The sequence below is a fragment of the Pleurodeles waltl genome, chromosome 8 (assembly GCF_031143425.1).
Source record: "Pleurodeles waltl isolate 20211129_DDA chromosome 8, aPleWal1.hap1.20221129, whole genome shotgun sequence".
NCBI lineage: Eukaryota > Metazoa > Chordata > Amphibia > Caudata > Salamandridae > Pleurodeles > Pleurodeles waltl.
The window spans coordinates 1,202,340,833-1,202,368,787 of record NC_090447.1 but is presented as its reverse complement, the minus strand read 5'-3'; the positions used below and the strand labels follow the sequence as shown (position 1 = coordinate 1,202,368,787).

At 42.8% G+C, this 27,955-nt stretch overlaps 1 protein-coding gene across 1 annotated transcript in view; it reads left to right on the top strand.

The window, feature by feature from the left end:
* Positions 1–27,955, top strand: part of FREM2 (FRAS1 related extracellular matrix 2) — a 489,280-nt gene that overhangs the window by 19,731 nt on the left and 441,594 nt on the right. The window contains exon 2 of the mRNA XM_069205491.1: positions 8,799–8,888. Within this exon, the coding sequence (XP_069061592.1) occupies positions 8,799–8,888 (90 nt within the window). The remainder of the gene's footprint in view (positions 1–8,798; positions 8,889–27,955) is intronic.

Below are 27,955 nucleotides of genomic sequence, written 5' to 3'. Positions count from 1 at the left end.
CAACAGATGGGGCACTTTTAGCCTTATCATGTTCTCTAAGCATGTTAAGTAACAATTCCAAGGAAGGATTCTTCCCTACACTCAAACCTCTTTCTACACAGAGACTCCTTGCTCCTTTCCAGCTAAGGTGGTCATATGAAAGTTTGGACAGATCAACATTTTGGCCTGTGCCAGACATTTTTAGAAAGAGTTAAAGTGATAGAAAAAGAGAAAAAAGTTTGTCAGAGCTTTTTAGAAAGACAGAAAAAAACTTTTTAAACTTTTAAGAACTTTTTGAAAGTTTAGAAGTACTTTTCAGCACTTTAGAAAAGAGTGAAAAGAGGAAATGCAAAACTTTTTAGTTATGTGTACACACACTGAACTTGTTTTGTATATTTTTCTCTTATGAAAAGTACAATGACAAGAGTGGTAAGTAGTCTCAAAGCACTTATCCCACCGCTGCACAACCAATGTAGGAGGCTGGACTGGCTTGTAGTGAATACCTAGGGGTACTTGCACCTTGCACCAGGCCCAGTTATCCCTTATTAGTGTATAGGGTGTCTAGCAGCATAGGCTGATAGATAATGGTAGCTTAGCAGAGCAGCTTAGGCTGAACTAGGAGACGAGTGAAGCTCCTACAGTACCACTTAGTGTCATATGCACAATATCATAAGAAAACACAATACACAGTTATACTAAAAATAAAGGTACTTTATTTTTATGACAATATGCCAAAGTATCTTAGAGTGTACCCTCAGTGAGAGGATAGGAAATATACACAAGATATATGTACACAATACCAAAAATATGCAGTATAGTCTTAGAAAACAGTGCAAACAATGTATAGTTACAATAGGATGCAATGGGGACACATAGGGATAGGGGCAACACAAACCATATACGCCAAAAGTGGAATGCGAACCACGAATGGACCCCAAACCTATGTGACCTTGTAGAGGGTCGCTGGGACTATTAGAAAATAGTGAGGGTTAGAAAAATAGCCCACCCCAAGACCCTGAAAAGTGAGTGCAAAGTGCACTAAAGTTCCCCCAAGGACATAGAAGTCGTGATAGAGGAATAATGCAGGAAAGACACAAACCAACAATGCAACAACAATGGATTTCCAGTTGAGGGTACCTGTGGAACAAGGAGACCAAGTCCAAAAGTCACAAGCAAGTCGGAGATGGGCAGATGCCCAGGAAATGCCAGCTGTGGGTGCAAAGAAGCTTCTACTGGACAGAAGAAGCTGAGGTTTCTGCAGGAACGAAAAGGGCTAGAGACTTCCCCTTTGGTGGACAGATCCCTCTCGCCGTGGAGAGTCGTGCAGAAGTGTTTTCCCGCCGAAAGAATGCCAACAAGCCTTGCTAGCTGCAAATTGTGCGGTTAGCGTTTTTGGATGCTGCTGTGGCCCAGGAGGGACCAGGAGGTCACAAATTGGACCAGGAGGTAGAGGGGACGTCGAGCAAGACAAGGAGCCCTCCTAGCAGCAGGTAGCACCCGGAGAAGTGCCAGAAGCAGGCACTACGAGGATGCGTGAAACGGTGCTCACCCGAAGTTACACAAAGGAGTCCCACGTCGCCGGAGACCAACTTAGAAAGTCGTGCAATGCAGGTTAGAGTGCCGTGGACCCAGGCTTGGCTGTGCACAAAGGATTTCCGCCGGAAGTGCACAGGGGCCGGAGTAGCTGCAAAAGTCGCGGTTCACAGCAATGCAGTCTGGCGTGGGGAGGCAAGGACTTACCTCCACCAAACTTGGACTGAAGAGTCACTGGACTGTGGGGGTCACTTGGACACAGTTGCTGTATTCGAGGGACCTCGCTCGTCCTGCTGAGAGGAGACCCAAGGGACCGGTGATGCAGTTCTTTGGTGCCTGCGGTTGCAGGGGGAAGATTCCGTCGACCCACGGGAGATTTCTTCGGAGCTTCTAGTGCAGAGAGGAGGCAGCCTACCCCCACAGCATGCACCACCAGGAAAACAGTCGAGAAGGCGGCAGGATCAGCGTTACAGAGTTGCAGTAGTCGTCTTTGCTACTATGTTGCACTTTTGCAGGCTTCCAGCGCGGTCAGCAGTCGATTCCTTGGCAGAAAGTGAAGAGAGAGATGCAGAGGAACTCAGATGAGCTCTTGCATTCGTTATCTAAAGTTTCCCCAGAGACAGAGACCCTAAATAGCCAGAAAAGAGGGTTTGGCTACCTAGGAGAGAGGATAGGCTAGCAATACCTGAAGGAGCCTATCAGAAGGAGTCTCTGACGTCACCTGGTGGCACTGGCCACTCAGAGCAGTCCAGTGTGCCAGCAGCACCTCTGTTTCCAAAATGGCAGAGGTCTGGAGCACACTGGAGGAGCTCTGGACACCTCCCAGGGGAGGTGCAGGTCAGGGGAGTGGTCACTCCCCTTTCCTTTGTCCAGTTTCGCGCCAGAGCAGGGCTAAGGGGTCCCCTGAACCGGTGTAGACTGGCTTATGCAGAATTGGGCACATCTGTGCCCAAGAAAGCATTTCCAGAGGATGGGGGAGGCTACTCCTCCCCTGCCTTCACATCATTTTCCAAAGGGAGAGGGTGTAACACCCTCTCTCAGAGGAAGTTCTTTGTTCTGCCATCCTGTGCCAGGCCTGGCTGGACCCCAGGAGGGCAGATGCCTGTCTGAGGGGTTGGCAGCAGCAGCAGCTGCAGTGAAACCCCTGAAAAGGCAGTTTGACAGTACCAGGGTCTGTGCTACAGACCACTGGGATCATGGGATTGTGCCAACTATGCCAGGATGGTATAGAGGGGGCAATTCCATGATCATAGACATGTTACATGGCCATATTCGGAGTTACCATTGTGAAGCTACATATAGGTAGTGACCTATATGTAGTGCACACGTGTAATGGTGTCCCCGCACTCACAAAGTCCGGGGAATTGGCCCTGAACAATGTGGGGGCACCTTGACTAGTGCCAGGGTGCCCTCACACTAAGTAACTTTGCACCTAACCTTTACCAGGTAAAGGTTAGACATATAGGTGACTTATAAGTTACTTAAGTGCAGTGTAAAATGGCTGAGAAATAACGTGGACGTTATTTCACTCAGGCTGCAGTGGCAGGCCTGTGTAAGAATTGTCAGAGCTCCCTATGGGTGGCAAAAGAAATGCTGCAGCCCATAGGGATCTCCTGGAACCCCAATACCCTGGGTACCTCAGTACCATATACTAGGGAATTATAAGGGTGTTCCAGTAAGCCAATGTAAATTGGTAAAATTGGTCACTAGCCTGTTAGTGACAATTTGAAAGAAATGAGAGAGCATAACCACTGAGGTTCTGGTTAGCAGAGCCTCAGTGAGACAGTTAGGCACCACACAGGGAACACATACATATAGGCCACAAACTTATGAGCACTGGGGTCCTGACTAGCAGGGTCCCAGTGACACATAACAAACATACTGAAAACATAGGGTTTTCACTATGAGCACTGGGCCCTGGCTAGCAGGATCCCAGTGAGACAGTGAAAACACCCTGACATACACTCACAAACAGGCCAAAAGTGGGGGTAACAAGGCTAGAAAGAGGCTACTTTCTCACACTTTAAAACTACACTCTCATCATGACGTCCTGAGAAAATTTCCTGCCTTCAGTATTGACTGGCACTTGGGGGTCAGGAACTTCCTGCATCTGGGTCCACGGGCTGGTGCAGGATGTTGGAGAGACTTATGTGTCCATAAAGCTCAGATTAGGAGACCACCAAACTAGCCCTTGGAGTTACTTTGGGATTTTGGATTCAAGATGAACTTGAGGTCCACTTTTCTTCCCAAGGCAAGGGGCAACCTGTCAGCACAGCAAGGCAGCAGTTCCTTCACAGCAGCAGTCCAGCAGAGTGGCAGTCTTTCACCAGCACAGCAGTCCTTCAACTGGCAAAGTATCCACAGATTCAGAAGTGTACTGGAATGGTGGTGTATGAGGTCCTTCTTTTATACACAGTTGATCCTTTAAAGTAGGGAGAACCTTCTAGAGTCATGCCTTTGAAGTGCAGAGATGCTCTTCCTTCCTCTCCCTGCTCCCAGACTAACAACAGGGGTAGACAGCCCTTTGTGTGGAGCCAGGATACAGCCTATTCAGGTGAAAGTGAAGCTTACCCCATCTCCTCCCTCTCATCCTGCCCTAAATGGTCCATCCAGTCCTACCTAAGCTCCCATTGTGTGTGACTGTCTAGGAGGAATACAACAAGCCCAACTGCCAACTATACCCAGCCATGTGACCAGAGACAGGTTGCAGGCACCAAATGGCTTAGGCAAAAAAATTTAAACTTTTTAAAGTGGCATTTTCAGGATTACAATCTAAAAGCCGACTTCACCATAAGTTAGGATTTTAAATAGTGATTCCAGGCACACCAAACATGAACTGGTTCTCTCTATCCATTTGGAATTTACACTTATATAATGTATTAGGGCAACTCAATAGATTAGCGTACTCGCGACCAGACAACACGATCCGGTTTTACGGCAGCATATTATATATTTCTTCGGATCAGTTTCTTGACAGACTTGCTCCATACAATTTGGATGTCGGGTCAGCGATTTAAAAAATGGGATGACCGGATATTGAGCTTAGACGTTGTTTAAATTAGTGAAGCGAGATAATCAGCAAACTTATTCATATAACACTTGTGACGCTTGTGACACATATACTTCTCAGCCCTGATGAAGCCTATGGGGTGTTCCCAAGACGAAACACGTGTTGGCTGTTGGCAGATCAGACGGACACCAAGAACACAATTCCTAGGCTGTATTGGTGACTTATTGATATATTGGATATATTGGATTCACTGATATTGACGCATTTGAAGAACGAAATGTTGAACAGAGAAAATAAATCATGAAACTGATTAATTACATTTAAGACTACAGACACCTCTTTCCTTGTCGGAAGGAACTTCACACAAAACTGTGATATTCTGTTTTGTGTTATTGGATTTTCTAGGATCATTAACATTGACTTTGCCTGATATTTTGATACTTATCAATGTTACACGTATAATGATTTAATGAGTGCCTCATTTGTTTATTGTTTATCTGATTTGGTTAGCCAATCAGTTTGGTGGTTAGGGGTGGTTTCACTCATGAGTGCACCGTTTGTGAATTTTGAAGGATCATATACTTACTTATGTCTTTTGAAGCGCCATTTCTCCTAAACTTAACACCCTTTCTCCTTTCCTCAAATGTTATCATATGAGAGAGGTAGGCTTGCAGTAGTGAAACATGAAATTAAGAGCTTTTCACTAACAGGACATGTGAAACTTAAAAGTACATGTCCAGCTTTTGAAATGCAGTGCACCCTGCCCTTGGGGCTCTCCAGGGCATAATCTACAGATGATTTATATGTATTAAAAAAGATGGCCTGGGCCTGGCAAAAGGGTTATTTTTGGCAAGTTGAAATGACAGTTTAAACTGCACACACAGGTTCTGCAATGGCAGGCCTGAGACATGTTTAACGGTAAAACATAACTGGGTGGCACAATCAGTGCTAAGGGCCCAGAGATAGCATTTAATTTACAGACCCTGGCACATTTAGTGCACTTTACTAGAGACTTATAAGTAAATTGAATATGCCAATTGGGTATAAGCTAATATTACTGTGTGTTAAGGGAAGAGCACAATCACTTTAGCAGTGGTTTGCAGTGGTAAAGAGAGCAGAGTCCTAAGACCAGCAAAAATGAAGTCTGCAAAATCAGGTCGTCTGAAGGCAAAAATAAACCACGCCAAGGATTCCATGTCTAATGAGGAGCAAAAAAAAGATGCAAACAAATGATGTGTCTCCAGTGATTATGCCAAAAGGACACATACATAAAAGTGTGTGTATATAAAGTAAAGTAAATTACACCGGTCTGAGCACTAGAACTGAGTGACTTTGAGTGCAGCTGTTCGCAGGTAGAACCAAAGATGACATTCAGAGGCCAATAGGCCAACCTCAGAGATGCTTTGCGAGGACAAGGATTGTTTGGAGCACTTGTACAAATAATTAAAATAGGTTGAGTATTGTTTTATTTATGTGATGGGTAGAACCAGGGTGAATAGTGATCAGTAGTTACCTCCTCTTATTTTGAAATGAATAGTGGGGGGAACCTGTCAGAATAACCAATGGATGAAACTTTCAAATGTCTTGATCTGCAATAAAGAGGGGTTGATGGAAATTGTTTACACCTAAATGAATATAGAAAAAGGGGAGCACCCACATGAGCATCAATCCATGGTTCACTCAGCATGACTAACAATAAAGGTATAGAAGCACATTGACAAGCAGGTTGCACGCTACCTTGTGGGGAAGTGCTCTAAGGCGTGTTGAACTGCAATGCCTTATGTGTGAAGCGCTTTGGTGTTGTGTATGATGGTGGTGTTCTTACCCTGAATTAGGTAACAGTGCCTAAACATGCAGTGGAGGGAAGACAAACGAGAGAGAGAGAACGATTGTGCTCTTGATGAATTTAACGTAGAGAAAATGGTTTTAGCCCAATAAGTACTGATAAAACTGGGGCTGGTATTCACACCAAATCAAAGATCCTTCATACAGATATGAATCAATTACTTTTGGTATTTAGGCAGCACATGGACTTCATTCTAATTCTGACATGATTTATTTGTGCTTAGTTCCAAATTTTGTAATCAGATTTATAACACAAGTTATCATTCCCAACAATTAGAGGTATCAATTATTCACCATCACCTCCGTGAATTCAATCAGTGACAGGTGAAAAACACACAGAAATATGTTACACTCAACCAAATTATCGATTTATTCAAAGACATTTTTCACTATTTAGCATTCATTTACTAATATCCATGAATGCACGCTATAATCAATGAATGTTGTCCCACAGAGGGGCACCGGGCTACATCTACTTCAAGTAGACAGTTTCACTGCAGAATTATATGTTCTGTTGTCCTGTCAGACTAATGACAGACTAATAAGTATTGCTTGCCCTTCTGTATAAAGCCGACATAGGGGGTTATTCTAACTTTGGAGGAGGTGTTAATCCGTCCCAAAAGTGATGGAAAAGTGATGGATTTACCACCAGCCGTATTACGAGTCCATTATATCCTATGGAACTCGTAATACGGCTGGTGGTATATCCGTCACTTTACCGTCACTTTTGGGACGGATTAACACTCCTCCAAAGTTAGAATAACCCCCATAGTGTGTTCCACCTCTTGTGGTGGTGGTGGGGGGGCATTGTATATGATGAGGTCTTCCTCATGACGGTTCTTCTGTTACTAAGGGCCTAGTCATTACATGTTTTTCTTGTCATCTACCGTCCTTTAGGACCTGCAGTTGAGGATATATATCAACTTCTTAATGATTCATCATGAAACTTTAAATGGTGTGTGACCCTTCTTGTATTGGCTTTGTGGTTGGTTACAGCAGTATCGCAACTCGAGTTCAAGAGGTGAATCGGGCTTGCTTGCATTCGTTTTTGTTTTTCATGTGTTTGTGCTCCCTCTAGATTCTCTGAGCTGTGTGGAGCATCTTCCGGGTGCATACCTGGTTGGCAACCCAGATTACATTGATTTAAAGCTGCGTCTGGTTGAAAGGATGTGTATTGTGAGTGTGTTCTGTGTGGGAAGTCTTTTTCTGCTATATCTGATTGGTTGTGGAATGCACTCTTCCTATCACTGTGATCGTGTAGTAGTTCTTATAAATAAAGTAGAGTGGAGTTCTGTGAGAGATCGATGTCTATGTGGACATATCCACCATCCAAGGCTATCTTAGATAGGACAAATAGTGTACTCGATTGGAACTAGGTTGCAGAGGCACAACCAAGAGGAATACAGGGTTACAGTCAGAAAAGGTAAATGCTCTTTGTAGTCTGTCCAGAAGTGATGGAGAGCAATATTCAGGCATGCACTGGATGCAGAGCCAAGGTAATGATCTGAAGAGTCCACCTAGGAGTGACAAAAGAGCAAGCCACAGGCATGCATTGGAAGCAAACAGTCATGACTGTTTATGTATTCAGTATAGAAAAGATTGGAAGAGGAATGATCCACAGGCCTGCTTTTAGCTACAGGTGGCCATGGCCCGAGATCAGGATTAGGTGTGCAGGCCTGCAAACAAGGGAGACTAGATAACAGAAAGAAGCATTGCAAGTCATAAATCAACAAGGATATGGTTTAATACCGAGCTTTTAAAAGTCAGATGTATTGGTTTATCATAGACTATTATCATTGCTAGGTCAATTTCAGTATCTGTTTGCTAGAGTAAGTGCTCCATAAAGCTCAACCTGGGAAGAAAAAAGGTCAGCCTACCTGAATAACTACCCTGAGCCAGGGTGAAAATGTTCTGGGGGGCACAGCTAGAAGCGATGGAAGATGCTTGCAGTGGTTACATGTAGCCACAGCGGATGCTCTCTACAGTCGACTCGGTAACTACTTGGTAACGAGAGGGGGCATGCATGGCTGGTTATAGTTTTTTTTAAAGTCCACCAAGGAGTTGTACATGAGCAACTCCCAGGCATGAACTAGATGTAGGTAGCTTAGATAATAACCTTTTAACCTCTCCATATTTTACCTGGATGCCAGGGAAGGAGAAGTTAAGAACTCACTTTGAAGGTCCTCGAAAAGTTGATGCAGCTAGGGTAGAGTGGCCATTTGTCACTCGTCTGTGATCTTTCACAGTTCCCCCTTTATTTCCATGTTTGTGCTTTTCGTAGACGGATACTAGATGGTGCACATGCACCTTTTGCTTTTCCGGCTGGTATAGTAGCCAAGCCGCTTGATTACTTGTTAGATTGTGCTTGCAGCTGTTTCTTCCTCCCCGTACTTGCATTTAATTAAAAAGATCTTTCTTTCCCATTTTTCAGCTGATATCGATGACATGAAGATCTGCTACGTGTTAAGGGACGGAGATAACGCAACGAGCGATATTTTTCATTTCACAATTGAAGATAGCGGTAAGTACCTCCCTCGCTGGAGACGTTGGCTGCAGGCAGCACATTTCCTGCAGATGTTCTCGGATAATTGCAGGATGCTTCACAACCCTACTTGTGTACAGTGATTACTGCAATTTAATACAAGCATTAGATTCATGAATGTCAGTACTGATCCCTTAACTTTTGTTTAATTGGAACTCGAACAAAGAAACACAGCCATTATAATAATTAATGGAACACTTACCACAATAGGTTAGTGTTTTCTTTCTCTCTATGTATTTGTATCTTCGCTTTGTATACATTCCTGAAATCAAGTTGGTGTTTTTCCCTGCTGACAGTGCTAAAAAGAGAGGAAAACCAATGGATATATAAACTTGAATGATTTAGGAGAGAGATGTTTGGATTCATGGTGTGTGGGGCTATTCGCCTTGGTTTCAGTAGCATATTACTTCTGGCGGGTAGGTAGGTATTAGTTCTTGACAGAAGGCTGAGAAGAAAAGGTGTAATTTCAGCTCGTTTCCAAAATCACAGACTGTGTTATGCTTTTGCTCCACAGAAGAGAATTTAATAGGCAGTGGTTGGCTATTCTGAAAAAAAAAGCAGCTTCATTGTTTGTGTAGCTCTTCCTGAGTGCTTTCTACTCAATGCGGTCTATATGTGTGCTATATTTATAGTGTTTGTATTTCTCTGCAAAAAATGTGCACTTTTTCCTTAAGTACTGATCCACGATTTCTCTCTTGAAGTCAAGGGCGACAGCAGTTCTTTTGGTTCTTTTGATTTGCAGTCACACATGATAAATTGAAAGACTTGACAATTCCACTTGCTTCACTTTTGTCTGATACTTTTTGTGGCACACGTGGATTATGGTGCTGATAATGGAGGAAATAATAGTGCTTGAACATCACATAAGAGTGGAAAAGTAATGGTTACCAAAAGTTTTACTTTTAGATTTTATGTGTACATTTGTATAAGTTGGTAACGCAAGTGCTAATATAAAAGCTTAGATTTACTACGTGGTGAAGAGCTAGAATGGGGAGTAACTGCCATCAGCAAGAGATATTTATATATATATAGAGAGATCTATCTGTAGCTATAACCATGAAGCTAGATATATCTACCTACATGGACTGATATATCTATATATAAATCTATATATATATATATATATATATATATATATATATATAGATCTGTATTTTTTGGGTAGTTGTAGGGTTTCCTTGGGGGCCAAAATGGCCCCCAGGGAAACCCCACAACTACTAAAAAAAAAAGTATTGCGCCACAGGGGGTCGCCCCGCCAACAGATGACCCCCTGTCAATTTCTTTATTTAAAAGTTTTAAAAAATTGCCCCTGGGGGTGGCACGATCGCGCCCCAACCTTGAAATTAAAAAATATGGCCCCTGGGGGCCAGGAAACACATTCAGGAAGGCCTCAAGGATTTTCGAACCCCCTCCCTGGTGTTGGCCACTGGTTGTGACCCGCACTAAAGGGGTTAACAATCAAAACACTTGTAAATAAACAAACACACTGCCAAGCCATTGTAGGATTTGAACGTTCAGCCTACTGAGTGTTAGCACAAGACCTTCACCATTAGTCCGGAAGTGGCTTAATTCTGCCCTGCATCCAAACATAACTATAACATTTGTTCCAAACATCTTGCTAGTCTTACTCTTTGAGGTCACTGAATGGAGAGACCATTGTAATGACAATCTCTCTCTCTTTCATCCCATTATTGTTGAAGGCTAACATATGAAACCTATGTTTTCTGGCAGCGGGAGTTGTTTGAAAGCTCTGACTGTCAGAAAGCAGACTTTGTTCACTTTTGCTTGGTGGGAGCTGTAAGCTCCCACCAAGCAAAAGCAAACAGCTATGTCCTGGGGGTGGGCACCCCGGAACATAGCTGAAGCCAGTCCTGGGGGGTGGCTGTCCCCATGGCCATCAATGGCTCCGTGAGACGGGGGGGCTCCGTGGCCCCCCTCCAATAAGCATTGCCCCAAGAAATGGAAATAAAATTCTAGAATTTGAACGATTAGAAACATGGCCATTGGAAAATGAGTAGCAGGTCTGAATGATCACCTTTATTAACTGTCCTCACCGGTTGTAGAAAAGTATTCTGTCCTTTAGAAGTCTTTTTACGTACAAAACAAATCATTACATTTCTAATGTAGATATACATTGTCTCCCTACTTTGGGACACCTCATTAATGGTTAAGGCAATTTTTAGCTTGGCCAGATGTTTCAAAGCTGGTAATGATTCTGTCCCCCACAGTCAATTGTCACTCCCTTTGGCGTGTATCTATGTACCCCAAAATGAATACCTTCTATAATTGTAGTAAATTGTTTTTTTATTAATGAGCTTACACCATCCCAAAAAATAGCACTCTCATAATTAGTGATTTCAAATACAGTTTCTACACAAAGTTACCTTCAGTTTGTTGTGTCTTTTAATACACAGTCTTCTCTTTATTACGTTTGACTATAGGCATTTACTGCCGTAGAACAGTTGATTTTCTTTTTTAGCAGTCTTTTTGTGGGTAGTCCCTTTTATACACAGGTGTAATTTCTTCTTATTAACAACATGATTAAAGTGTTCTTTTGATTTGTAAGTAACTGTTAATGACTATACAAACAAGTTCACTTTTTTCTTAACAATGCAGCTTCATAAGACAACCATTTGAGACTCATTTTTTACTTTGAGTTATATAAAATACACATACATTTCAGACACATTATTACTTTTAACATTCACCTTTGTCTTACTAGCAACACAATGCCTGCCTCCTTACTACTTTGACAATTTCCAAGTAAAACAAATGATGGGGTGTATGGATCTTTTTAATCAAAGCATTTTTTGCTGAATATGTTGATTCATTGAGATGTGTAAGTTGAAGTGTGTTTTTTGATGGTGCTCCAAAGAACTTCAGAACATTTAGATTTCAAGTCAGGGAGGATCTCTACCCTGGAAAAGGTTATTTGTTTGTTACCTATTGTGTTGTCAATTGTGGGTGACTGTTTCTAACTTTTTGAAGGTAACATTTTCAATATGTTTATCTCTTAAATATACATACATAGATAAGTAGTGGTAAGCTGTAATGTAAGAGTTAGAAGGTCACCTTTTGTACCCCATTACACACACTTTGGAAGCAAGATCTTCTTCTGGACAGATATTTCAATCTGTGCTGAGGGGGAAACATTTTTTAATTTGGTTTCTGGTCCTTAAAGTCCTTTACAGACAGACACCAAGTGCCCCTCAAAACGTCAGGCATTTAGGAGGCGGCACTAATCTAGTTTTCTTAATTGACCTGTCCTCAAATCATGCTTTGAGTATTGCCTTGGATGACACTTCTTTGTACAGTGCAATCATACACATGCACGGGATTAATATTGTACTTTAACTATGTAAAACTAATTGAAACAATAAAGGAAGTCTTATGCGTAACTAGAACTGTCATTTTTGTAGAAAGCAAATCAGGGGAAGAGTAAAAGAGTAAGGAGGAAATTGCCTAGCCACAGGCTTCTTAGCATGCCAAGGGAGCTTGGGCAGTGGAGTAGCCAAACATGCATGTCTAGTATCCTTCTGTTTATTGGTTGCTCAGGGTGAATGGAATTTTCATAGTATGTGAGAAGCTGCAGTGACAGTTGTTTTGCTATCATCAATGTTTGGAAATGTCCTCTGTGGGTCGGCTAGTGAACACATGAACGTTTTTCATTTTTCCACCTGAGCACCGGAAAGGAATAGCAGTGATTGATAAGTGATATTAACGATACAGAGAAGTTTCACAAACAAAAACAGTTTCAATTCATATTTGTGCAGATTAAGAGAAAAAAAATAGAATTTCGTGTGTGAATCGATATTCTTCTTTTTTTTTTAAACTGTGAAAATTGTATTGACATTTAATATTCCCTTTTCAGGATGCATAATTTAACATTTTGTAAATAAGAAAAACATTTATTAAGAACTTGAATAAATGTAAATTTATAAATGTATAGACATGCTTATACTTTGTTTTAAAAGAGTAAAAATCTCCTCCAAAAGTAGCTACAACATCCTCACCTGGCAGGATATTCAAATATCACTTTAAGCTATGCCACTGCCACTTCATTCCTTAAATGTTTTCTTACCATCTCTGTATGCTTCTTTGACATTTTTATGTTATGTGCCTTTATTGTTAGCCTCCTTAGAAAGGCAGAGAAACACACATGTTAAACCCATTAACTAGCACGGTAAGCACCTTCATCTCAGGATATGTTTTCTTAATTTTGGACAGCAGCTTCTATCTTATTTGGTTTGGGGCGAACCCAACCCCTTCCTTTTTTTAAATGATTTGCTTTTCCAATAACATTCTACACCAAATACAAATAATTGAGCAATGTCATATTAGATACACTGCATACACTTTGCATCATGTTGGCAGTCAGAAAGTCCTACCAGATCCCACCCACTGCCTACACATTCTTCAGTAGTATGGTAAGGATACTATAGACCTCCACAATAGCACTGGCCCCACCACATCTTATAGTTATGGTGCTAAAGTCTTTTACTCTCCTCATGTATTGGAACATCACCCCATCGGTATCCAGATATTCCATCCTTCACATCTAATCTTTGTGTGTCCTGGGTTTCCGCTTTCCCCCTATGTTCTCTTATCAATTCAGTTCATATATCAAGCCTTGTAAGGTTTTGTCATCAGTCCCGACCTCCCACATTCTGAGTTCTTCCACTAGAGCTCATTCAGCAACATACTTTTCCTAATGGACTATGTCAGGGGCCCTCCAATTTTGCCATTTGGCCAACACTAGGACCAGAGAGCAAATTTGTGTTCAGCTTAACCATTCGTAGGTTTTGGAACAATCCTGATGAGCCATTGCCTCAAAGAGCTCTCTGGGGTGACTCCTGTAACTTTGGTCAGCGTGATTATTATCCCACCTCAATAAGTTTTTAAATCTGTGCACAATCAAGTTAGACGAAGGATCACAGCATATCTTGACCCACCCCCTGGACAGGCACAATACATATGCAGATATATCTTGTAAAGTTTTACTGGTGATAAGTAGGTTTGATGCAAGTAATTTAAATGTATTTAAAACGTACTATACTAGACATCTCCTGGTCCTGAGCACATGCTATCTTCCATTCTGTATTTGTCAATGGGATGTCTAAGTCTGTGTCCTAGCGTAGCCTAGTCATCAGCAGTTTTTCTCACCTATCTTGTTTAAGGACCTTAAATAGATATGAAACGAGTAGCCTGTATCAACCCATTTCCAGCAATCCTGTCAAAGTGGCCGATGCAGCCGGCATTCTCTGGAACCCCAGCTAGAGTTCCCTATCACTTATAGCTGATTTCACATTTTGCAGAAACTGCCTCTGCCTAACCCCGAATGCCTCCTGAGCCTTATCAAACATTATGGATTCATCACTGGGGTACAAATCCCCGGGGGTGTGGCATCCCCCATCTTTCCGACTCACCACAAACATATCTCGTGAAATTTCACCAAAAGGCTGCAGCGATCATATTTTCTAAGTCTCCAGCAAAAGGAGAACATCTCAGGATTCTTTTAATGACTGTTTTCCATACACTCACCCTTTGGCATACCACATGTGGCACTCATCCCGGGCTTTGCCTCCTCTCATAAAGAGGGTCGATAGCGTCCTTCCCCCTAATTTTCCGTGGCAGAGTCATTTCTCCCAATTACAAGTCTCATCACACCATTTCGCAGCACATTGCAGTTGCGCTGCTAATTAGTACAGCTCAAGATCCGGTAATACTAGGTCACCCTCATGCCCATCTTTTCAAAGTATTTTCAGTGGCATCCTTCTTCCCTTCCCTGCCCAGACCAATAAGAGCAGGAGACTGTCCAAATTTTTAAATGTTGGGCATGACATGGTCCAAAGAATATTTTGTAAGGTGTATAGACATCTAACTATTTGAACTACCTTAACTACCTCTGTTCTACCCAGTGTGGATAATGAAAGAGTAAGCCAGTTCATGGAGTCCCCACAACACTCTGCTCATATAATCATACTGTGTTTTTTAATTGTGTGATACCTGAACCTCAGGTACCTGAATCTTTCTGTCTCCCAATGTATTTCCAATTTTGGAAGCTCCTCCCATGCCACTCCTCATTGAGATCCGAGGGGAAACAATACAATTTTATCCTTATTAACCTTTAATCCTGATCTGTCTGCAGATCTGTCCAGCTCTCTCATCCTTATAAGCAGAAGCCTGCCTGGCTGTTGGAGGTACACCATAGTCTGTGTACAATGACCTTGTATGCATGATCTTACCTGTCATACTACCACACTCATGTAGCACCATGCACAGCCTGATCACTAAAGGATTAATCACATGGGAAGAAGTAACGGAAAGAGGGCACAGCTGTGCCTGGCTCACCTCACTATATTTCACCAGACCTCACCCTGCCACTGGGACAGTGTATAATAACCTGATCCAGTTCCTAAAAACCAGGCCAATTCCCTTGCACCAAAGGTTTGTAGGAATGCAATCCCAATTTAGCATATTGATTGCTTTCTCAATATTAATAGCCATCCCAGTGCTGGAACCATCCCTAACTCCATTATACCATTTAAACATGACTCAGTTGTCTTAGATTAATTAATGTGCTGCAACCTAGAATAAATCAGCACAGGTCCTCATATACAACAGCAGTCATGGTCCATGTTAATCTGTTTACCAGGGCTTGTGCTGGTATTTTTGTGTCGGTATTTATCATGGATAATGGACTATATGCCTCGACCCGGGACATATCTGTTGTGACTTGAATTGTTGCTATGCACTCTCTCCTTAGTTACCAGTTCTCTGCTGCTCAGTCAGTGTGTGTGTGAGGTCACGGAATGTTGATTAGTACCTGGTTGGTGAGAATGGTCAATTGGTGAGAGTGGGATGAACTGCAAGGATGCTGCTCCTGGTGGTGCATTACCTGTAACCTGTAACTAAGCTGAATAAAGTTACATCTACAAAGGATCTATCTATATTTACAACATTGGCGGTGACTGGAGAAAGAATCTACATGTAGAAGGAAACTGAAGAGAAACTGAACCTACAGAAGAAACTAAAAAGAAGATTAAGAGAAAAGGAAATTTAAGCCTGAAGTGAAGAAAAACGCCCTGCAAGCCCCACCAGTATCATTCTCATCAGACACCCTGCAGTTAACAGAAGTCTTGGGTGTTTGACTGGCTTAATTTGAAAAGTGTTTGCTGATTTATTGTGCCTTTAGTGTCAATGTCGTTGGAGTTGGCATATACTGCATTTCATCGCTTTGACAAGACATGTCAGTGGGGTGTGAACTGGCAGCGCAGATTAACATAGAATGCAGCATTTCTGATGTGAAGTTAACCAGCATCAGCCACTTGAGGAACTAAAGTGCAGCTTTATTGCCATATGCTGTGAGTATGAACTAGCATTGAACCTGCATGAAGCCAGTATTTGATAAAACATCACAGCGATGGTGTGTTTTGAGAGGATTTAACCTCATTACGGTGAGATCTTGTGCTGTTGTGCGAGGGATAAATTTAGGAAGTGCTCTTAACCGGCATGTGCAACTAAGCTGCGCGCTATTGAATTAAGGAAGACTTGCCTAACAGTCATAGAGGTTAGAGCTGCATGTAACGGCCACTGTGTGGGGGCTAACTTTTACTCAAGGCATACTGGCACTACATAACTTTCGGTAGAGGTCATGCTACATCTGAAAGCAATCTCCTATTGAAACCAGCGTTAAGCGTCGCACACCTCTCTGGTAAGACAAGCGCAATTTACCTTGGAAAACGATGCAACCCATCTGTGACCATCTTCCTCAACTGGTATGTTCTCAGTGTGCTACTATGGGCAATAAGGTGTACTTTTAATACTATAGCGAAACACCTGTCATCATTTCATCAAGGTTTGCGGCAGCGTCTACTATGTAGTCACTGTTCCATGAGAAAGGCGTACGCAATGATGAGCACACCTTGGGACTTTGTGTGTTTTATCATCGATTAGCAGCAAACTTAACAGTGAGAAATGTCTTACTTAAAAAACTGCTGTTTGTTTTCAGCGTACTTGCAAGTATACAGCTGATTGTTGAGTGTAAGCTACCTGATTATAGAGTACAAACTTGTGTGCCAACTTTCTACAGGAAAGGTGATGCACACATTGGAAAAGTTCTAAGTGTTCCTGCGAAACAATAAGCGTCCAAGTGTTAAAGAATGGAGAGAGGTTTCAGGTGAGAGGTTGTTTACCGGGGACACTAAGGGGGTCATTCTGACCCTGGCGGTAATTACCGCCATGGCGGAGGTTGGTGGTAGCACCGCCAACAGGCTGGCGGTGCTCCGCCGGGCATTCTGACCGCGGCGGTACAGCCGCGGCCAGAAGCGGAAAGCCGGCGGTGTACCGCCGACTTCCCGCTGCCCATGGGAATCCGCTGCGCCGCCATGGGGATTCTGACACCGCATACCGCCATCCTGTTCCTGGCGGTTCGCCCGCCAGGAACAGGATGGCGGTATGGGGTGCCGTGGGGCCCCTGGGGGCCCCTGCAGTGCCCATGCCAATGGCATGGGCACTGCAGGGGCCCCCGTAAGAGGGCCCCACAAAGAATTTCAGTGTCTGCTTTGCAACTGCACCCGTCGCACCTTCCCACTCCGCCGGCTCCATTCTGAGCCGGCGTCCTCGTGGGAAGGGTGTTTCCCGCTGGGCTGGCGGGCGGACTTTCGGCGGTCGCCCGCCAGCCCAGTGGGAAACCCAGAATGACCGCTGCGGTCTTTTGACCGCGGTACGGTCTTCTGGCGGTTCCCGCTTGGCGGGCGGCTACCGCCGCCCGCCAAGCTTAGAATCACCCCCTAAGTATTACTACTGGACATCATTTTGTGCCATCTATAATGTATTTATAATGTCATGCTAGTTTATCTCTGTGTGCTGTTCTTAATTTACTGCCATGTTAAAAACTTCTCCCTAAGTATATTTTGCTTAATGCAAGTCTAGATCAGCTGCATGTGTATGTTTTTAGAAACATCAGTATGTTAGTGTAAGTGTGGCCATGCTGAGTTTACTGTCTGAGAGTATGGCCATCTATGGCATGATGAGCTTGCTGCCTAAGTGGATTTGATGCATATGTAAATTGTTAGAATACACAATATTTGTCTGAATGCTTTTATTTGAATTAACATTGAGCTGCAAAGCCGAGTACTCTAGCGCATCGCAGGGTCATGTACCCTAATGTTTCAAGGTTGTGCACTCTAGTGTTACTTTGCAGGGTTGTGAACCCTAGTGCTGCATTGCAAGGTTGAGTACCCTAATGTTGCTTGCAGGGTCGTGTACCCTAACCTTGCGTTGCAGGGACTTGAACCCTAGTGTTGCAGGGTTGTGTACTCTAGTTTTGCATTGCATGGTCGTGCACCCTAGTTTTGTGTTGCAGGGTTGAATATCCTTTTATGTGTTCTAGGGTTGTGTACCCTAGCGTTGCATTGCAGGATTGAGTACCCAAATGTTGCATAGCAGGATTGAGCATCCTGGTGTTGCATTGCAGGGTTGCGTACCTTAGTGTTGCGCTGCAGAGTTGTGTACCCTAGTGTTGCATTGCAAGGTTGAGTACCATAATGTTACTTTGCAGGGTTTTGTACCCTAATGTTGCATTGCAGGGTTGAGTACCCAAATGTTGCATTGCAGGGTTGAACATCCTAGTGTTGCGTTGCAGGGTTGAGTACCCAAATGTTGCATTGCAGGGTTGAGTATTCTAATGCTGCGTTGCAGGGTTGTGCACCCTAGTTTTGCGCTGATGTGTTGTATTGTGTTTATGAGTAGTTGCACCCCTTGTTATAATGTGTTGCAGAAGGGGGTGAGTGTGGTGTTGTGTTGATGATGACTATATCGCACCTCCTTGTTGTAGTGTGTGCAGAAGGGGGTGAATGTAATTGAATTACATTATGTGATTATTACTGTATCTGTTTTTTAGGACTGTTTATCATTTATTTCCATCTTTAGTCCTTTTTATTTACTGATTTGTTCAGTTTGAATTCGTACTACCATCTCTTGGTCCTTATGCTAAAGGACAATGTTATTTCCATCATTTCTTTCTCTGAGGCGAGGAGATGTGTTGTGACTTGAATTGTTACTATGCATTCTCTGCTTAGTTACCAGTTCCCTGTTGCTCAGCCAGTGTGTGTGAGGTCACGGAATGTTGATGAGTGCCTGGTTGGTGGGAATTGTCTGTTGGTGAGAGTGGGGCGAGCAACAAGGATGCTGCTCTTGGTGTGGCATTACCTATAACCTGTAACTAAACTGAATAAACCTACGTATTATAATCTACAAAGGATCTATCATTAATTACAATTAAATCCACATCAGGTAGCAAGCTACCTCTCTAATTTGGTGGCATACCTCGAGCAACGTCCTGCAGGTAATTCATAATTTGTTTGATAATATTCTGCCGGTAGCTTATTGGAACATGTCATCTTCCTCCTGGGCAAACTCATTACAACCTCTGCAACTAACGTGTCATGATTTTCCTCTTGTTTAGCTGTTAATCCGGTTAACTTTTCTACTAGTTGCATGTCTCTTTCTGATTCCCGGGCCAATGGTGGTATATGTGTGCCAAACATTGTTTGAGTGTGCCTGTGTGGTCGCTATACTCCCATCAGTATGCCTTAAACCCAACATTAACGGGTAGGGGGAGGTGGTGTTTCCCTCTTTAGGAGCCATGTCAGGAGCCATCCTAATTTGTTTCCCTCCTGTGAGGTCTCTGTCAATGTGTTTTGAGGTCATGTTTGTCTATAAGGCATCCCATGTTCCCATTACTTTGCCCCTCATCTCCACATAACTCCTCTCTCACCTCAAGATCTACCACCCCCCATCCTTGCAATCGAGCTAACTGTGACTCCAATTGGTATAGATTCTGGCTGAGCCTCTGGCCCAAACAGTTTCCCCATACATTTTCTGCAGAGAACCACTTTTATTGCCTCCCTCTCTCGTCACCTCTCTTATATTCAATTTAAAGTCTACATCCTGTAATGCTTTCAGGTTTGGCTGCCACATTGGTATGCAGGGCCGAGCCCCAGACAGATTGCAGTTGAGTAGAAGAGGTGAGTGTTCAGAAAGGAACTTACCCAAATACTGAGCCAACTTTATTCTGACAGCCTCATCTGTGACCAGCACCCTGTCAAGCCTGTTATATGTGTTGTGAGTAACAGAGTAGCAGGTGAACTCCAGGGTGGTCTGATGCTTCTGACACATCAGTACAGTCTAACCAGCACATACCTTTCTGAAGTGCTCCTACTATTGCGGGTCCTGCCATTGCAGGTTTTGTGTAGGTTTTGTGTGTCTCTTAGGCGAGTATTTATTCAATCTCCTATCGTTCATGCAATTGAAGTCCCCACTCTATATGATTGGGATGTCTGTGTGTTGGATACACAATTCAAACAATGTCAGAAAAAGGTTTTATCATTAACATTTGTTGCATAAGCATTAATGAGACATCATTCTGGACCATCCAGTAATCCGTAGACCACCAGAAATATACCCTTCATATCTGCACTAATAGTCCGATACAGAAATGGGACATCAGGGACATTCAAATCAACACCACTCTTGCAAACAAAGAGTATGTGGAAAAGTGCATTTGTCATTGCCATTTCTTTTGTACCCTCCCCTCTTCCTCGTAGACCAAGTAGATCTCTTGAAGAAAGGTGATTTTGATAGCTTGCTGTCTAAGATATGTATGCACTTTGTACCATTTCCCATAATCATTTAGGCCCCAGACATTCCAAGTGACTATCTTAATCTTTGCACCTATCTCGCATCGGTCTGCCAAGCTTCTAGTGTGACATCCCTTTAATCAGATCCTAATCAGTTAGTACAGCACAATATACCATGATGAAAAGTGGAGTTATTATCTCAAAGTCTCTAAATGCTTTCAGCACCATACAACAAAATCAAACCGCCTCCCAACTTATGAGTCAGTCTTCCTGGGTAAATACTATAGAAACCATATTGCTTGTGTTTCTCCAGACAAAAAAATCAAACCATCCCCCAACTTTCAAGTCCCTCTTCCCGGGTAGACCCTATATATAAACCATATTGCTCATGTTTCCACATAAAATTATCAGACATTTCAAAAAAAGATCCCTGCTTAACAACACATTCCCTTTAATGTATTATAAACTTAACCGTTATTAAGTCTGATCCATACAATAAAGTTATCTGTATGGCAGCCACGGCTCAGTCTCAGCTGGTTCATCAGTGGAGTCCATTCTACAGTCATCAATATGTTGTAGCCGCTCTGTATCTGACTGTACTTTTGGTCGCAATGAATTGTACATTCTAATTTAAATGTTCCATTGTCCTGAACCACAACCCTTTTGCAACTATGTTGAGGTCTCCACTCTCAAGGCTGCCTGACAGTGCCCACTCCATATGAAATGCTTAGTGTTTCACATGCTGTCAATGATGCAGAGACTATCATGGTCCCTGGCCCATTCATAAGTCCAGCCATTATCTGATGTCCTGGGACTCTGTAAAGGAGTGTAACTGTCCACTGTAAATCACTTGTAACTGGACCAGGAAGAAAAGCATATCTTTCATATTCATCGCTCTAAATGTTTGCTTAACTTCATGGAAGAATCTCCTCATTCTTTGTACCTTTTAGGTGTAGTCTGGGAAAACATGGGTTGTTCGGTCATCAAATGTTGAGCCCACCTCATGCCTATTGTGTTGCAAAGCTACATCTCTGTCCTCATATTTTAGGATTCTCACAATCTGTGCGCTCTGCTGCACTCCAGGGGAAAGGATCTGTGTTAAAGCTCGATGGGCTCTTTCTGATACGAATACTGTTGAGAGGCCAGTAGTGTTTTAGGTGTGTTTAATCAATTTTTCAATGCATTGTTCCGGGGAGTTTCCCTCAACTTGCTATGGCAAGTTTGTGAATATGAGGTTGTTGTGGCAAGATCTTTCCTTTGCATCTTCAATTCTGTTTTCTAGAGAGTGAGTCAATTCCGACAGAGTACAGGTTACCATCTTTATGTCCATTACAACAGTTTATCGTATTCACCTTCTCATTAGTCAGACTTCTTACATTCACCTTTTGTAAATCTGCCTTCAGTAACCTCAATTGCAAGAGTATTGATTATATTTTCAAGGGCATGCTAAAGCTCTTCTATAGCAGCCAGTATCTGAGCTCCCAGGGGTTTGGTCAGTTAAGATCCAGTGCCTCTGCAATCCCCGTCCTCTTCCCTTCACTTCCACGGGTGATTTCCTCTGTATATTGGTCTATTTGTTGGAGGATCTAAGAGGCCTATCTCACCCCACGTCATTTATTAGTGGGTTGTGATATGTGAGAAATTGAGAGTAGGTCGATAATGCTGCATTCCACTGTAGTTATTATTTTTTAAGGGGATTCTGCCACCTAGAACGAGGGTCCTCAAATGAATTCAATTGAATCTTACTGTACAGCGCTTCCTCAGCTTCCACATGGGTCAGGCCTATCACTGAGCTCTCAACCTTTACTCTTGTGGCTATCACCACCATGATAATTAAGGCAGGAGACTGTGAAATATCTCACACGAGTCCACTCTAGGAGTGGAATATATGCAGAGTAATATCTGGCTGTCGGGGCAGAGAACGAACTGGGAGGCCTGCTTATTAAATTTAATGAGTGTACTCCTCACCAGGGGGTTTGATGTGTGTTTTCTCCGTGGGTCAGTGGCAGGAACGACAGCAGCTGTTGTACAGTCAAAACAGAGGTAAAATCAGGGGAAAAAGGTTTGTTTTTACCCTTTTACTCCCACAATCCGCCAACTCAGTGGGAGTCAGACTGTCACTTTTTGCTTGACATATCCAAATCTGCATGGCGGGAAGGGTGGCTGGAGTCCCTCCAGCAGCCACTTTTCCCTATCCCGCCGTTGAGATGTTGGATCAAATGCAGGCTTTTGGCTATCGGACCACCAACGTTGAAAAACAGCGGGTAGACCGTCATGGCGTCAGACGGTTTTTCAGTTGAAAACTTGATGGCGGGACCGTTGCAGCCAACATCTAAATCAGGCCCTCAGTCTTGTGCATTGCCCCTTTAAAGGACTAGCACAAATTGTTTTTTCCTTGTCACGTAACCCAGATTACCCCATGCTGTGTTTTGTATTGTCCCCCATCCTTGCCATAGGAATATGGCCTAGACTCAAAACACTCCTGTGCTTTCATGAAAATATACTCAATTTGTTCAATTGTTCCTCCAGGCATTTCTTGCAGTAGTATTTTTACGTTATGAATAAACATGTCTCAATTATAATCAGTCATTTAGGGCCATATGTACAAATTTTAGGCATTGCGCAATTCCTAATGAATTAAACCCCTCGAGTTTTGTTTAGCGATTCCTACTGGTGTCACAATCAACCTACCTCATGAGTATTGTGAGATTATTGTTAACTTGCCTATAACTGAGGATGAAGTTAGAGCTGCTATTGCTAAAATAAGACCCATTTAAGTGCCTGGGCTGGATAAAGTCCCAGGAGATTTATATCTAAGTAAGCCAGATGTTGGGTCTCATATTTCATGGCAGTTTATAATAACATCTTTGCAGGTGGACCCACTCCCCCCTCCTGGGCGAGAGCCGAAATTATTACCATCTATAAGAAGGGCACCAGGAATGATCCCCAGGTCTATAGGCCTATCAGTCTAATTGATTGTTCACAAAAGTTATTTAGCTCAATTCTACTTCATCGCTTGCAAGCATGGATGGAAAGTAATGATATTCTGACTGATTTACAAGCGGGGTTCTGAGAGGGAGTTAGTTCAGTGGACCAGGTCTTTAGACTCTTGTTGATTTATTGGAAAATAGTGGTCTTGGAGGGTGGCCCACTACATATTGCTTTTGTCTATTTACGCTCTGCATTTGACCTGGTTCTCCGCTCCAAGTTATGGCAGGTCCTTGGGGAAATGAGAGTTCCTCTGGACTTGTTGGCTACTATTGCCAGGCTGCATAGTAACAATTATGACAATTTGCGAAGGGGATGTTCCCAGGTTGGCCAATCTTAAAATTCCTGTGTTGTTGTTCACGGATGAAACCCTTTCAATATCTAAATCGCCCATGGGTTTGCAGAACATCTTAGTTTAGTTTGAGAGTTTTGTGCACGTAGGGGCTTAGAAATTAATGCAGAGAAGACCAAATAAATGATGATAAACCCAGTTCGGACATCTAGATCGAGCCCCCAGCTTGCATTGGTTCCCTTAGAACAGGTCTGTGTGTTTGACTATTTGGGCTTAACCTTGACAGAGAACCTAGAATCGAAGGCTTACATAGAAAAGTGAAGGCTGAAAATGGTGCAGTGTGTGTGGGGGCAATTCTTCCCACTGTACAAATTTATAGATCACAGGCTTTGGGGACAACCCTTTATGGGGCTGAACTATGGGGGCACCAGGATGTAAATAAACTTGTTATTGCTGAGAATTGATTTTTGCGCCAGCTAATGGGCCTTCTTGTTAGCACCCCTATATTACCACTCAGGCTTGATCTGGGTATCAAGCCTGTTACAGAGGGAGTGGGGATTAGGCCCTTACTATTCTTCAAAGACTATGGGCAACACACAAGCTACTCCCGTATCGGGAAGTCATTAGAGATGTTTTAAGTCTTCCCAACTTTAAATTTCTCCACTGGTTTAAATATGTTAGGGATTCTTTATTTAATATAGGTTGTAGTGACCTGTGGGGTCGATTTCTGAGTCTCTTCCACGTATTGAGAAAGAGCTATTAAAAAGAAGGTACTGAGAATTTATAATGGGCCAACTCTCTGCACACTCTTCGAGTGGTGTGCTGTCATACTCCTTTCTTCAGATCAAGGATGTATTTTAGAGGGAACAATTTTTGGATGAAATGGAATCCCCGCCCTGGCAACAAAACTGTACTTGCAGTTTAAGTGCAGCACACTTCCAAATTGCCATTTTTACTGGCAATTGGGCGCGTAAGAAGGAACCCATTTAATTCTCTTGTGCCTTGTGTGGAGCAGCTAAGGAGACAGAAGAACACTTCTTATACTTTTGCTCGGCTTATGCTAGGTGTAGGAAAACCTGGCTTCTCCCCTGGGTGCCAGTCATTGGGTGTAAGAGAATGTCAAACTGCCCTTCGAGTATTAAAGACTGATGTTAGTTGTTATTTAACCTTTTCCTGTTTCTCCTGGCAATGTGGAGAATAAGGCAACATGCACATTTACAGTAATTGATAAGTGTCAGACATTTTAATTATGAAAATCTCTTGGGTTATGGGTATTGGACCAACATTTGAATGATGCACCCCATTATGATCTATCTAGGATAGTGTTGAATAAGTGTACGATATAATGTTACACATTGGAGTGTGTTTAATGTATTTTAATTAATATGGTTTTATATGAGTTTGCCATGCCCAATTTTGATGTATTTATGTCCAAGTTTTCTTATTTTTAGTTGTATTTGTTTACATATGATGTTTTTAACATGTGCCCTTATGATCGGAATGATCAAAATAAAGTATTTATGATGATGAATATTAATGAGATAGATCACATTTTGTGGCCCAGAAGTGATCGTGGCTATCACAGTATTGGTTGCCTGCTGGGGAAAGCAGACTACCATGTCTGTCATTGCTTTTAAATAAAGCAAACATTTTTGTTTAAATGCAGGCCATTTTCCTTTTAGGAAAATGGGATGCGTTCAAAAAGAAAGAATTTAACTTTAAAGTTTCATTTTTTTTTTAAAGTAGGCAGTGGTTTGTGGGACCACTGTCTGCTCTGAAAAAGCATATTTGTATGAACATACACAAATTGGAAAAGGTTCCCATAGGGCCCCGTTCTCATTTGCGAATAGTTACCAACAACCTTGAGGTGTCCGTAAAAATCTTTGTTTTGCGACCGTAATTTGGGAGCAAAACATTAATACATACCACTGCGAATCGGTATTAGGAAGGGATGCCCTAAACATGCCCCTTTCAAATACTGATTTGTAAACCCAAATTGCGATTCAGTTACAGGTTACCAAATCGCTATTTGGCTTTTGTACATTTTAAAAACCCTTTCTGTCTTGAACTGCTTCTGTTCATGTGACTGCAAAAATACAGACCACAAAGACTTCATGCTCATCTTCTGCGACCTCCATATATCCGCTTACTTGTATTCACCTCAGTCTTATGCTCAATCATCTGTCCCCCTCCTATGACTATTTCCCAGCCTGGTACTTCTAATTCACACACATCCTTCCCCACACAAGACTAGTACTGCTGTCCCACTCCTGTGATGCATATTAATCATAGCTCTGCTCATATTGGCCATGACTCTCTCATTTGACTCGGCTGGACCTATTGTACTTGACACCAATGGACTGACTAATTGCTTTGACACCAATGGAGTTAGTTGCTCTTCTTTCAATCACTGCAGTCTCTTATGAGCCCATTTACTCCTACTTTTTGGAGTGCCTTTGGACATTTGCCCTCCTTTACTGGTTTCAGGTCTTCCACATTATTTTGGGATTGACTGCCTTAATACCTATCCACTACGGTGACACTTTTTGCCTGTCATGAACAGTTACTTTTTCTGGCCTTTGCACTGAGACCTATATTAATCACAGGCCTTGGCCAGCATGTTTCCCAGGAAATTTATATAACTGCCTTTACCTTTATACGGCCTCTCCTTCTTCTTTACGTGAGCCCTCTTATCCCTAGTCCACAGGGTATTGAGAATGTGTTCCATTTATCCTGCTCGTAGGGGCACCACTTCCATTGAAGCTCTCTTTATCCCGTTCAGAGCCTGGCAATGATCTATAGTGTCATCTCACCATAAGATGTCAGCTTGCCTTTGTGACCTTTGTCCTCTGGCTACGCCCTTGTCGGTGACCCCTTCTGATTATTTTGGCCCTTTCTGCAATTCTATTGACCAAATGAAATATGATTTAAAGAAAACAAAAAACTTTTATTGATATTTTCCAATTGATATTGTGCGTGCCTCTCTCATTGCAAGGCACAAGACACAACATCATATGTAGCATGACAGCGAAGTAATAAAGTCACAGTGCATAGAAATATGGCATAATAAGCTAGAGTTATACAACAAAACACAAACCCCTTATCCCATGTGTATACCATTCGTCGTATCCAGTCCGTGAATGCCTGTACCTCTGACAGCGGACCATGGCTTATCTGTAAATGGATCCAATTTTATGCCCTGCGATCTGGCCTATTCCTTCCAGATTTTATTGTGTTTCTGTGGACACCCCCTAACCAGGTAAATTGGGCTCTTTAGTCCCATGCAACAAACCTTACCTTTGGCCGATGTCTCTACGGGAGGGGCTGCAGCATCCTTCCAGGCTCTCACAATATCCCTTTTATCAACAATCAGGCCCAGCCAGAGTAATGCCCTTTGATATCCGTTACCCTCAAGTCATCAGTATATGTAAAAGGATATGTTTAGGGTCCCTGAGGATAGGCCAGCCTAGCACAACCTCTAATCATCCCAGAACCTCGTTCCAGTAGTGAGAGAGAATGGGACAGTGCCAACATGTATGGGGCATATCTCCTTTTGGGTCCCTGCACCTCAGGGAGTTTCCTGTGGCTACCAGTCCCATGCGATGCAGTTGTGCTCTAGTGACGTAGATGCGGTGGAGCAACTTCAGTTGTATTAGCCTAAATTTGGATGCCATTACTGCCTCCCACCGCTTCCCGCCAGTCATTGTCCTCCAACTGACCCAACTCCCCCTCCTACGTCCTTCTTACCTCCACCATGCATAGAAACATTTTATACATCTCAGACAGTTTATGTTCCTTTATATCCATCAGAAGAGTTTTACCTTCATAAGAGAGAATTTAGGAATGCCCTCATCTGATTGTATGATAGGTAAAAGTGCATGGCTAAGCTGCAAGTAATGGATGAATTGTGAGTTGAGCAGATCGAATTCTACCTGTGAGTCTTGAAAGGAATTCAACGTCCCATTGTGCATCATGTCCCCAGTGTGGAAATCCCTATAGTGTCCCAGGTGGAAAATCTGTCCTCTGCCCCAACTTGCGGGAGCGGAGTGCGGAGTGCCCCTTCAGAGTGGAGTCTCCAGCGTCAACCTACCGGCCCAGTCGATGGATTTCATAGCAGTCGACAA